We start from the raw sequence: 14,069 nt of genomic DNA, 5'->3' as shown, positions 1-14,069 counted from the left end.
GTTTCAACTCAGATCATATTATATCTCTATTTGTTGTACAGAAATATAAAATATACATATAGGACTTTATAGTCAGACTTTACTCTTAGAATCAGAAATTCCACTTTCAGTCATTGCTCCTACTTGATAAAGTAACTAACTGCTTAGAACTTTAGCTTTCTCTTTTTAAAATGATTGCAGTAATATACTAGCTATTTATTAAGATAAAGTGGAGACCAAATGAAGTAATACATGTGAGAGTCTTCTGTAAAGTTTAAGATACTATATTATTACTAGAGGCCTAGTGCACAAAATTCATGCGCTGGGGAGGAGGGTGTCCCTCAGTAGAGCCTGCACCCTCTCCAATCTGGGACCCCTCGGACATCCCTCTCACAATCCGGGACTGCTGGCTCCCAACCACTTGCCTGCCTGATTGCCCCTAATTGCTTCTTCCTGCCAGCCTGATCACCCCCTAACCACTCCCTTGCCAAACCTGATAGACACCTAACTGCTCCTCTGCTGGCCCAATCGCCCCCAACTTCCCTCCCCTACAGGCCTGGTCCCCCAAACTGCCCTTCTCTGCAGGCCTGGTCATCCCAACTGCCCTCCCCTGCAGGCCCAGTTACCCCCAACTGCCCTCCCCTGCTGGCCTGATCACCCACAGCTGCCCTCCCCTGTCAGCCATCTCTTGGCGTCCATCTTGTGACCACATGGGGGCAGCCATTTTGACCACATGGGTGTGGCCATCTTGTGTGAGGGTGTGATGGTCAATTTGTATAATACCTCTTTATTATAAAGGATGATTACTATTATACTTATTAACTAGAGACATTATATGTTTATATTAGATATTTGTACAAATTACCATAGAAAAAAACTCTACCATATTCATTAGCTCCTTCAAATTTGTGACACTGGCAAATAATTTACAAGCATAAATTAATCAAAATTATAAATACAAATGTTGATAAATCATGAAAAAAAGGATATTATACAAAGCTTGAACTCTCCACATCACAATATCATCCTATATAATAAAGAGGTAATATGCAAGTTGACCATCACACCCTCACACAAATTGACCACCCTCATGTGGGCACAAGAGGGCCAGCAGAGGAGAGCAGATGGGGATGACCAGGCCTTCAGGGGAGGGCAGTTTGGGGTGACCAGGCTAGCAGGGGAGGGCAGTTGGGCGGGGACCAGGCCTGCAGTGGAGGGCAGTTGGGTGCAACTGGGCCTGCAGGGGAGGGCAATTGGGTGCAACTGGGCCGACAAAGGAGCAGTTAGACATCAATCAGGCTGGCAGGGGAGCGGTTAGGGGGTGATCAGGCTTGTAGGCAGAGTGGTTTGGGGCAATCAGGCAGGCAGACAGGCAAGCGGTTGGGATCCAGCAGTCTCGGATTGTGAGAGGGATGTCCGAGGGGTCCAAGATTGGAGAGGATGCAGTCTGGGCTGAGGGACAGCCCCCTCCCAGTGCATGAATTTTGTGCCCCGGGCCTCTAGTACTATTAAATAATAATCTTTGGATATGGTTATGTGAGCTTGAAGCTGCCAAAGTATATTGCTATTGATATTTTTTATATTAACCTAAAAGTATCATAAGAGGCTTTGATAACCTTGCTGAAATTCAGACACATTACATATTTTCTTGAACTGCTAGCCTAGAAAATGGATATCAAAAAAGAAATAATGTTAGTAAAACATGATTGGGCTAGTGAAATTATAATAACTCAAAGAGGTGGCAACTAATCCAGGTTTTTTGATGGACAGACTAGGGCCAGAAGTGGGATCTGAAAACCTTTTAGGTCAACTTGACCTAGACCAGTTAATAAACCAGTTCATGCAACAGTGAGTAGTTGTAGTAGGACATGGTCCAAAATCCAATGTAGCACCAAAAATATAAGATGTATTTTTATAACCTGAGATTCATGCACTCTGTGGGGGAGGGGCAGGGAGTGTCCCTCAGCCCGGCCTGCACTTTCTTGCAGTCTGGGAGCCCTCAGGGTATGTTCACCTGCCAGCTCATGCCCACTCCCAGAGGACGTCCCTCTGGCAGCCAGGGAGCCCTCAAAGGATGTCCAACTGACTGCTTACACCCGCAGGGAGCGGGCCTAAGCCATCAGTTGGACATCCTTAGTGCTGCAGAGGTGGCGGGAGAGGTGGGAGAGGCTCCTGCCACCACTGCTGCATGCAGCTGTCAGCCTGGCTTGTGGCTGAGCAGAGCTCCCCCTGTGGGAGCCCACTGTCCACCAGAGGGCAGCTTCTGCGGTGAGCATCTGCCCCCTGGTGGTCAATGCACATCATTGCGACTGGTTATTCTGCTGTTAGGGTCAATTTGCATATTACCCTTTTATTATGTAGGATGGTTATAACAGAGAACAAATACGTTATTGTATATATTTTTCATATGTATTTATGGCCACCCATAGATTCTTGAGAAAATATTATAGTTCATGTTTTCCCTAGGTAATATATTTTGAAGAACCACAACTGTTCTGCTACTGGCAGATATTTTTTTCTAAGTGCATTTCACTTAGAGAGCAGATAAATGGTTAAATTAAAATAGCAGCTGATAGATTGTCTGTGGTTAGGGGGCAAGGAAAAGCTGCCCATGACTGAATTATTCAACTCCCTCCATTCTACTGCTGGTTCTGTACTATCTGTTGATATGCCTAGAGACAAATTTATTAAACGTAGTGGTAATTAAGGATTTAGGTTAGATAATTATTGTTACCTTCTAGTCTAGCATTCTGTGATTCCATTCCTTAAGAAATAGTGCCTTTAGGTCAATTGAAGACTAAGCAATGATAAGTGCAAAAAAAAGTCCAAGTTTAAATAACTTTCTGTCTTTTTGAACATTATTTGCCTTCCTTACACAATCACAAATTGAGTCTCACAATGAGAAATATGAAGCATTACTGAAGAAAAATTAAAAAACTGTACGCAAATCATAACATTTATCGACTGCTGCAAACCAAGTAATAAAACCACATTTTAAAAATATTTTCATTAGCATCTCAATATCAGACAGTTACAGAAGTTGGAGGTAAGACAAGAAGGGTGTAGATATTGTCAGCTAAAATTATTCCCAGGTATTTATATCCAAATGAAAATTTCAAGTACAAATATGGAAATTCTGTTTTTAAACATCAAATGCTTATAGAAAACCACACATATTATATGTACACGTGATATAATAAAATCCTTGATAAGCATTTATTGCAAATCATTGATATTGTGTATATGATTGTCAAAGGCCTACCATCTGTATCATCTGAAGCTTTTCTCTTTGGAAATATCTTTATGTAATCTCCGTCCACATTCATATTGGGATGAATATGTTTCATGTGATGTGAATCAAAAAAAAAAGCTTTGAGAGCTGAAACAAAAGCATGAAATCATAAATTTCCTAAAATTAATTTAATCAATATTATTTAGTTAAGAGACAATTTCAGCCATTGTTATTTCAACTTCTTATTTATGACAGATAGAATGAACCTGTTTTGAACATGTTTGAACATTATAATTTATCTGATTCAAGGTTATTTTTTTAATTTACTATAATGCTCATAGTTTATATATACCTTTATTAAATAAAAAATAAAAGATAAAACATGTATGAACACAGGGAGGCTATCTTATCTAATAAAAGAGAAACATGGTAATTAGCCATACCTCCACTACCCTTCCCATTGGCTAATCAGGGCAATATGCAAATTAACTGCCAGCCAAGATGGCAGCTGGCAGCCAGGCAGCTTGAAGTGAACATGAGGATTGCTTGCTTCAGTGACGGAGCACTCCAATGTTACCCGCCTGCCTCTGCCGGCCTCTGAGCTTGCAGTTTGAAACATTGTTACAAATATAGAAGCTAAACAAAACCCCAGAAACCTGCTTTCAGCCAGCCGGGATCTCAGAGCTGGAGTCGAAACAGTGTTTTGATTATAGAACCCAAACAAACCAGATACCTGCATTCAGCAGCCAAGGCCTCAGAGCTGGAGCCAAGCCTCAGAGCTAAAGCTGGCCCAGAATAAAAAAAAAAAAATAGGAAAAAAGGAGAGGTTGGGAGCTTCAGTCACCCCCAGCCTGAAAAGAGCCCTCAGCCCCTCACCCAGACACCTGAAGGATGTCTGACCAGCTGCAAACAGCCATCATCCCCTCATCCAGGCTGGCCAGGCACCCCAGTGGGGACCCCCACCCTGCTCCAGGACACCATTCAGGGCAAACCAGCCGGCCCCCACCCTTGAATGTGACAGGGGGCGGTGCCCCAACCCCCTAATCATCCCTACCCTGAGCGTGACTGAGGGTGGCATCGCAACCTCCCAATCCGCCCTGCTCTGTGCATGACAGGGGGCGGCGCCCCAGCTCCCCAGTCAGCCCTTCTCTGAGCCCGACCAGGGGCTGCACCTAGGGATTGGGCCTGCCTTTTGCCACCCAGGAACGGGCCTAAGCCAGCAGGTCGTTATCTCCCGAGGGGTCCCAGACTGTGAGAGGGAACAGGCCGGGCTGAGGGATCCCCCCTCTTCCCCCCGAGTGCACAGATTTTTGTGCACCAGGCCTCCGGTATATCATAATTACCAGAGCAAAGTATAAGAATTATAATGTCCTAGAGGATGGTATTATAATATAGAATATGGAGAGGATCTAATTAAATTCCTGTAGGATACTTTTCTTAACTGGTGTAATTTCACTATTTTCATGCAGGATCATCATAGAAATGTTTGCTCCTATATATTAGTCACAATGCTTGCTACTGTAATTTTGAGTAAATGATGAACCCTGATGAGATAATGATTTTTGCTGCATATCTACTGTTGCATAGCAGGATGTCACCCACAATATATGGTAGAGATGTACTCTGTTTCCTTGAAACTACATTATCAGCATCTTCAATTTGATCCAAGATTCCTAATGCTTTAAGTATAAGACTGCATGAAGCAGGAAACATTCTAATATACTATATTGATTGCTTTAAGTTATCAAAAGACAAAGATTCCTAAAAAGAAATTTAAAAATACTATATCCAGAGAATCTCTCTGTTACTATCATTGCTCAAGGTAGATCCTAACAAGTCATGAGATGACTAACTCAGAACGGCAAGGGAGTAATATGCTTTGTGCATTTAAATGCTCAACAGTTCAGGAATAGGAAAAGGTGGAGATTGTAGGAATAAGGCAGTGCTCATGTATGCATCCTCTTTTAGTGATTCTTTATTCATGTCACTCTTGTACTATGCATCACTATTTCTTTCTACATTGATATGAAAAAAAAAGCCTATTTAATCAACAGTATGCTATATAATATAAGCGTAATATGCTAAGTGTCTGACCAATTGGTCGACGGTTCGGTTGACCGCTCAACAGCTCAACCAGTCACTATGACGCACACTGACCACCAGGGGGTGGATGCTCCAATTGGTAGGGTAGCTTGCTGCTGGGGTCCAGTGGATCGGGACTGGGCGAAAGGGCCAGATAAGCCCTGGAGCCCTCCTGTGGTCCTTCCCCAGCCGGTGGCCCCCGACCAGCATCAGCCCCAATCGGGGCCAACCGGCCAACCTCCCACAGTCCCTCCCTTGCTGGCTGACCCCCATCAGCCAGAATCGGGACTGGGTGAGACGGCCCCAAATGGCCCTGATCACCAGCCAGGCCGAGGACCCCACCTGTGCATGAATTCATGCACTGGGCCTCTAGTTTTAAATATTCTCCTTCCTTTTGAGAATGGCTTGTTTGGAAAATACCATTGCTTAGAAGTTGAGCTTGGCTTCTTACCTACATCACTTGAATTAGTATCAAACTGAGTGGTCTTCTGGAAGTTCTGAGAAATCCATAAGGTAGCTTGTTCAACAGCATGCATCAGCTTTGTAAGATAAGTTATTCTCTGAGTCGCAGGTAACTTGTCCCAGACTATAAAAGTATCCTTTTGAACAAAATTATTCACAGTTTTCACAAATTCCTGTTGAAAAATGTGTATCTTTTAAAAATGTTGGATTTTTTCATTAATCATAGATATAAGGGGAATTTTGAAGGTCAATAATATTTAGTTACAGTTCAGCATACTTACAGCAAGAGTTGAATTAGAAAGGCCGCCCTTGTCTGAGTTAGTGCTATTCATGTAACCAAGGAATGGTGATGATTCTGCTAATATTCCTATATATGTAGTTATATCCATTGGTGAAAGATGTTTCACAGAATTCCTAGAGACATCTTGTAGTAAAGCCACAAGTTGGCCTACGTTTCTAATCTGAACAAAAATAAGTTCCAAAAAATGAAACCAGATTAGAGTACTATTGGATCTTTTCAATAATAAAGGTTACATGTTAAATTTATTCTGTATTTGGTTTTCTTGTCCTATATATTAATAAGTTACCAGACTAAACCCAAATTATAACATGCAGCACTTCAACACAAAATTATTTAGAAAAGCTTTCCAAATAACTTAAAAAACATAAGAATTACTTCAAAAAAGGAACAGCATGTTTGAATTGGTAATTTTTTAAATCATCTTTTTAAAGTTATAATGCTTATAAACTTAATTTGAATTAGATTGTAATCAACCACAGAAAATTCTTTACAACGCGATAAAATGAAAATTGCTGTAGCTGATTGTTAATTAGTCTTGTTGAGACACACTTTCAATCACATGATAAAAATTTTATAGATGCCCTACTTTTTTAAATATTTGCTAAAGAGAACAAAATTTAGATCCATTCATTTAAACTCCTTAGAATGTGGGAATGGGCCTGACATCAAAGTATGTTTTTTTTCTATTTTGTTTATCAACTTTCTTTACATATTGAAAAGAATTTTTGACTATATTGAATTGTGAAAAGTGGCATAAGCTAAATATGTGAAAGTCTTCTTCAAAACTTTGGTGATTTTCAAATTAATCCTACCTGTGATTCAAAATTCTTAGATCTCTATATGTAAATAGTTTCAACTCTTCATAAAAATCAATTGCTAGTTACACTTTTTACAATGTGACACTGAAAACATTTTAACTAAAATAAAAATATAAAAATAAAATTTTAATTCAACTAGTCTACTTACTTTTGTTAAAATTTTATCAACATTTTCAGCAATACAGGCATTATCTAAATAGCAGTCTGCATTCACATTTTCTGTAGAAGAAAATGGATCATATAGTAAGTTTTAAAATATTTTTCCTAAGGTGATTATATTGATTACAAAATTTTGCTTACTTATTTAAACATTAAAAACACATTCATAACCTGTGTCATTTTCAATTTTCATTCATTAAAATTCAATTATTTTTCATTATTCATTAATTTAAAAATTATTCATTTTTATTCATAAATACACACTATTTTATGGAAAATGGAAGATTTTAGTCACACTAAGGAATATGATGTATTTATATCAAACATGTGGTCTACATCTTCTATAAAGAAAATTTTATATATATATATATATATATATATATATATATATATATTAATTTCACTTTATAAGCAAGTAAAGAATACTGGAACATTTCTTGGAAGGTATAGCTCTTTGACAATTTACAACTGTGTAGTACATATTTTACATAGTTATTTGATAATTTACCTTGGCAGTAAGTGCCATCATTAGGTGTGAACTGTACTTTTCCTGTGGATGTCTGATAACCTTCCTTGCAAGAGCAGTTATACCCACCATCCACATTTTCACATACTGCATGATCACCACAGGCAACTGATTCACTGCATTCGTCTATATCTGGAAATATTTGAAAAAAAACACAACTTTTTAATTTAGTACTCATATAGATGCTACATTGCTGATATTATGTCTAGTTAGTCATAGAAAATTTTATAAAAATGCAAAGAAAATCCCATCATTTAGAAAAATGACAAAGCTACCTTAGCCTCATATATTTGTTTAACCTTGATTTAGCCAATGTATTTTGACAGTGTACTGAAAATGTTGTTCATGGGCCAAACTCTTGAACTGTTTTCTGAATGGAATGATTCATCAACAAAGTCATTAATTTCATCATTGACTATGTAATATTTAGTCCTAATTTAATAAAAACCCAATTTTTAAAATACTTTGCTTTCTAATATTAAACTTAATTAATTATAACAACTCAGCTTAAATAACTCTGGAGGATAAAGAAGAATAGCCCATTTTCTTTCCAAGGCTCCATTTTTGCATGCAAATTACCCTAAAAATTAAGATGTAGCAAATGTGTGATTCAACTCCCTTAAAATTTTACCGCAAATGTTACCTTTGTTCAGGTTATATTATATTATGATTCTTAATACATTCTCAATGTAGATAAAGTAACAAATTGTCCAGAATTAAGTCTTTGATTTTTCAGTAGCTATATATCAAAGCCACAAGAAAAATGATAGGTTTTAAGCTCACATAATTTATATTCCTAATTTAAAAAATTTTACATACTACAGTGAAATAAGTCTTAAAGTAATAAATACAGGATAAATGCTCTGCCAGTAGGCAGAGTTCCAATAGAGAATGATTCCAAGGAACTGAAGTCCAGATTGTTACCTTAAACTAACGCAAAGATTTTTTTGTGTTTCCAGCCTAGCTCTGACATGTTAGAACTACTCTATGTTAGATTAATTAATAAATCTGTACTCTTAAGTATACAATATTATTAAATAAAACTAATAGAGTGGCATAATACTGTTTGTCATAAAAAAGGAAAGTAATTGAAGTTCATTAAAATGTCATTTAGTTAGTTATCTTAAATGTAGCTGATACTAATTTTTCACTTTAAAAATGCAATAAAGCTACAAGAAAACATTAAAACTCACACCACACAAAACTGAAACTAATAATAGATGTCTTGTCAGATTCTCGAAGAAAACTCTATTAGCTATAAAAGTGATAGTACTAGATTTAAGAAGACAATTAACAGGCCTGAAAAAAGGTAGAAAATCCCATGTTCTTCTGCCAAGTCTGCATTCATGATCTGTACTATCCAGAAATCCAAGTACATTACTTTTAAAGAAACAGGACTGCTCCAGCATACTCACCCTCTTCCTCTTATTTCTATATATGTGTCCATAAACTGCCACTGAAAAAAAAGGAGGTTGGCGGGGGGGACAAACTAAAGTGGAGGGGAGTAAGAGTAGGTTGACTCTTGGAATACGTAGAACCATCAGGGAAAGCATTCCAGGTTGAGCTGAAGAGAAGGACCCAGGTAAGAGCACATACTAGGGTTATTATTTTTTCATGAAATCAACGAAGTGATAAAAAAGTATGAGAAAACAAAAGACTAGTCCTTTTTGGAACAGTGCTGAAGAAGTAGCATTAACTGTAATCAAGTGGGGAAAACACTCCAAAGAAAGTGTGAACACATCCATGAAGTATCATGAACAGAACAATTTCTTTCATGTATAAGAAAAGCTATGTTTTGTTTTGTTTATAAGATTTTTTAAAAATTGAGTTTTAGAGAGAGAGCAAGGGAGAGGGAGAAGGAGCTAGAAACATCAATGAGAAAGCTCCATAGACCAGCTGCCTCCTGTGTGCCCCATACTGGGGATCAAGCCCAAAACTAGGGCATGTGCCCTGACAGGGAGTTGAACAAAGACCTCTAGGTGCATGGGATGACACTCAACCAACTGAGCCACACAGACCAGGCAGAAAGCTATGTTTTTGATTACCCATGTTTCATACTTTTAGATGCCTCTTATGGATTAACAGAAAGCATGGTGTTGATTCTTTCAATTTCAAAATTATTTAAAGGTGCAACATACCTTGAGAACTTCATCCCACACCCAATCTATGAGCAACATACAAGTCTTGGCTGTACAAACTCAACTTTTATCTGCCCTCTTATACTTTGGGCACAGTTGTACACAATCCTGCTCATAACTGATTGTGCTTCAGCTCTCCCCTGTGCATCCTCCTCAGCCTGGGATGCTTATGTTGGTGCTCTTCTCTACTTCAAACCCTCTCACCACCACATGGTATCAGCTACGTGGTATCTCAGAATGTCAGCCTTTGACCAAAGAAGGTATTTCAACTTCTGAATTCACCAGTTCACAAAATGGTAGTCTGTAAAAATCATGAGGTAGTATCCTGGGAGACTAGTATTCAAAATTAGGGTTATACAAATGTTTGTATTCTGACTAGAGGCCCAATGCACGAAATTCATGCAAGAGTAGGATTTCCTTCCCCTGGCTACTGGCACCGGCTTTCCGCAAGCACCTGGGACCAGGGTTTGCTTCCCTCCAGCCCCGGCTTTGTCTAGAACAGTGGTTCTCAACCTTCCTAATGCCGTGACCCTTTAATACAGTTCCTCATGTTGTGGTGACCCCCAACCATAAAATTATTTTTGTTGCTACTTCATAACTGTAATTTTGCTACTGTTATGAATCGTAATGTAAATATCTGATATGCAGGATGTATTTTCATTGTTACAAATTGAACATAATTAAAGCATAGTGATTAATTACAAAAACAATATGTAATTATATATGTGTTTTCTGATGGTCTTAGGGGACTCTTGTCAAAGGGTCGTTCGGCCCCCAAAGGGGTTGCGACCCACAGGTTGAGAACTGTTGGTCTAGAAGGACGTCCAGAAGGACGTCTGGTCTAATTAACATATTACCCTTTTATTATAGATTCCAAATGTTATGAAAGAATATTAAATATCTCACCAAAGTAATGTTTTCCAAACCCTAATCATCCCATCTAAGTAATGTTTTCCAAACTCTTTATATATGCTTACTTGTTTATATTTTTTCCCATTACTTTTATGTAAAATGTGGATGTGAGGTTTGCTGAATTTAATATCCTTTTCACTCAGGGCCTCAGCAGTAGTTTATTGAGTTTAACGTAGTAATGGAGTGTGTGGCTACCACAACTGGCTAGGTGCTTCCACTACCCTCAGCTTATCATTCTATACACCTTTGTTACCTAGCAATATAGAGAGAATCATAAAATATTGAAAGACTATCCCATGTTCAAACAGGATGAAACTAGATTAGCCAAAATGAACATGACTGCCAATTTGCAGCGAGATCCACACTAACTTCTCTTGCAATTTCTTGCAGGGCATAATTGGCTTGGACCTACTAAAACAACAATGGATTCCCCCTAACTCTATGTTATTCATTGATTTTGGGGCCCTGGGTAATACTATAAAAATACCTTTTATCTCCAAATAGTTATTTTTCATAACAAATGAGGAAATGTATGTGAAGGTGTTTGGAGTAGAGTCAAAGATGTAGTAGATATTGTAATTAGAAATCAGGTCCAGAGGTTCCATTATGTTTTTTTTTTTTTTTCTAATATTAGGAGCCCTGTGAACATGCCAGTTTGGAGAAAACAGATTGATAATGAGTGTCTCATTAGGTTGCTCTGTCTTGGAACTTCTCAAAGCTATAAAAGAGAGAAAAAGAACTCCCTCCCCTTCTTAATTAAAGCAAAATTGTACTATGTAATTATTTCAATTGGACTATAATTGACATACCATATTTAAGAATTGATCCACTTTGTCCACTACCAACCTAACTCTTGGCTTATTAATGCAAACTCGATTTCTCTAAATGTATGCACATCATAAAAATCATGTGCTTGTTTTGCACATCAAAAATTCATTTGTTACTTTTTCAGTATTAAGGTTATATTTGTTTTTTTTGTCTACAATAAGCCAACCCAGAATATTATCAGAATTTCCGTTTCAAAACATGATCATTTAATTGTTTTGATTCTTATAATTTTCATCAATAGCTGAATTTTCTAAAGTTGTTTAACTCACAGACTTCAAAAAGATACAATGTTCAATTACTAGAAGTAACCTGCGGAGACAAAATTGGATGTTAATATTATTCAAAACGAGAAAAAAATCTGAAACTATAAGATTATCCATGAAAACAGGACATAAAAATTACAAGCAGTAAACACAGCTCTTAAGCACAATAGTAAAAGTGAAGGCATTCTTAGATTCTACTCATTTGGAATTGGGAGAGTCACTTTACTATTGGATGCCACAGTTTCTGCATTTGTGAAATGCAAGCCTGTACCAGGTCTCTCGGAAGCTGGGCAAATTAACTTTTGCTTTACTGTGATTCCAAGGTGAAGAAAATCCTTCATGATGCTAAATCTTGCTCAAAGCATTCTGTAACAAAATCGCCTTATCTGTGTTAAATAGTATTTAAATATAGACTAAAAGTAAAGAATTTTACTTGGGTCATTTTTGCCCTGAATTACAGTTTTTCATTATCTATTTATAGAGATTCTTAATGACTATAATTATCAGGCATGTCAAATTTAACTATCAGCTAAACTTTCAAATTAGAGGCAACATAGTACAAGGTGATATACTAATGTATAAAAGGACTAGAATTATGGTTCTCTGTTCAAATTCCCTGAGGATTTTACTACAGGACTGGAAAAAAGAAATAGTTGCTTCTGCTTCTCAAAAAAGAAGTTTAATCCTTAAGGACAACAAGATTGGTGAGAAATAACAATTTTCCAGAGAAGGAGTTTTTTACTGAATAATCCATCAAACAAAACAAGTAGAAACTGAAGGACTCAGTACTGAGTATTGGGTTTTCATATAATTGTTGTGTTTACTGATTACTTAAAATAGCAAAAAAGGGAATTAACAAAAAATTAGGGCCATTCCACAGTATCTCAATAATAAATAAACATTGGGAGAAAGATATATATATATATATATATATATATATATATATATATATATATATATATATATATATATATATTTTATTAATTTCAGAGAAGGAGGAAGGGAGAGAGAGATAGAGAGAGAGAGAGAAACATCGATGATGAGAGAGAATCATCCATTGGCTGCCTCCTGCACACTCCCTACTGGGGATCGAGCTTGCAACCTTGGCATGTGCCCTTGACTGGAATGGAACCCTAGACCCTTCAGTCCTCAGGCCGATGCTCTTATCCACTGAGCCAAACGACCTAGGGCAGGAGAAATAGTTTTAAATTACAAATGTATTATACCCCCAAAAGATGTTGGCATTGAATAATTTGTGTGTGTGTGTGTGTGTTTTCTCTGTATCTGTGATTCACTTTTTTTCCCTAATATAGAAATTCTATACTTATAAAGAACACAGAGATATATAGCCTTTTGTGAACTGATGCATATTAAAATAAACATGATCAGATGAAAATGCAAGATGTCTTCTAGAGATGAGAAGGAATGAAGAGCACAATAAAACTGTATTAAATACAGTGATTAAGATGTCACAAGTTAGATTTTTTTCACTTAATGGAACATTTATACAGACCTACAAAATTAGAACTTAGCTACTAAAGGTAAAATACTCACATTAAATAACATTATAAGAATACTAGCAACAAGAGTGTAGGCTCAAGAAGAACAGAGTGAGGTACTATAAGTTTCTGCTTAGAACTTCATGTTTATCCTATTTCCTTAATAAAGGAAATCTACATTCCAATAAAAAATGGTACAAACACTAAAGATAATATTATCATTCAGCAAAATAGTATTATTTTCTCATATTTTAAATCCATTATGCCCTTGCAAAGCTTGACTCACTGCATTTGCGTGATTCACGTCAACGTATGAGAATTTTATGGCCCACCCACTTCAGTCTCATGTTGAAATAACAATGGCTTTCTAGATACAAGACTGTGAGCTAATTCTCCCTTTATCCTAAATGAATTGAGTGTAGTCCTGTACTTCCCTTGGCTATAAAATGAGGAGAATAAAATCTTTCCTGTTTACATAGCAAAGTAAATGTTATGAACTGAAAGTACATGAGATATCATAATTTCTTTGATAAAGACATTTCACTGATAAATTTTCTTTGAATATTATCTCCTAGTTCATCATGTTGTTAATAATAACACTGCCAGAATTCTACTTAGGTTACTGATGAGAATCTCACTAAGGACCTAATCAAAGGCCTTAGTGCGATCTAGATTAACCTGAAGCTCTTTCTTTTAATTATGTAAAGTAGAAGCAACACACTATTCCTGTCTGTGATGCATAGAAAGTCCTGAGTTCTAGTCCTATATATACATATATACCCTTGGCTATGTGATTTAACTCTTAGGGCCTCAGTTCACGTATTAATCTTACAGACAATTATCAATCATAATTAATTATACAAGTTGTTG

The 14,069-nt window shown here is 37.0% G+C and overlaps 1 protein-coding gene across 2 annotated transcripts in view; it reads right to left on the bottom strand.

Annotated features, from left to right (window-relative positions):
• Positions 1–14,069, bottom strand: part of ADGRL4 (adhesion G protein-coupled receptor L4) — a 108,437-nt gene that overhangs the window by 45,170 nt on the left and 49,198 nt on the right. Inside the window, exons 4-8 of one of the 2 annotated variants that reach the window (XM_059689083.1) lie at positions 7,542–7,691; positions 7,023–7,093; positions 6,037–6,216; positions 5,745–5,928; positions 3,242–3,358 (exon numbers count right to left, since the gene is read on the bottom strand). In XM_059689083.1, coding sequence (XP_059545066.1) covers positions 3,242–3,358; positions 5,745–5,928; positions 6,037–6,216; positions 7,023–7,093; positions 7,542–7,691 — 702 coding nt within the window. The remainder of the gene's footprint in view (positions 1–3,241; positions 3,359–5,744; positions 5,929–6,036; positions 6,217–7,022; positions 7,094–7,541; positions 7,692–14,069) is intronic. The other variant, XM_059689084.1, reaches the window with a different exon arrangement.

The sequence above is a fragment of the Myotis daubentonii genome, chromosome 3 (assembly GCF_963259705.1).
Source record: "Myotis daubentonii chromosome 3, mMyoDau2.1, whole genome shotgun sequence".
NCBI classification, from domain to species: Eukaryota; Metazoa; Chordata; class Mammalia; order Chiroptera; family Vespertilionidae; genus Myotis; species Myotis daubentonii.
This window is presented reverse-complemented; position numbering and strand designations above follow the sequence as displayed.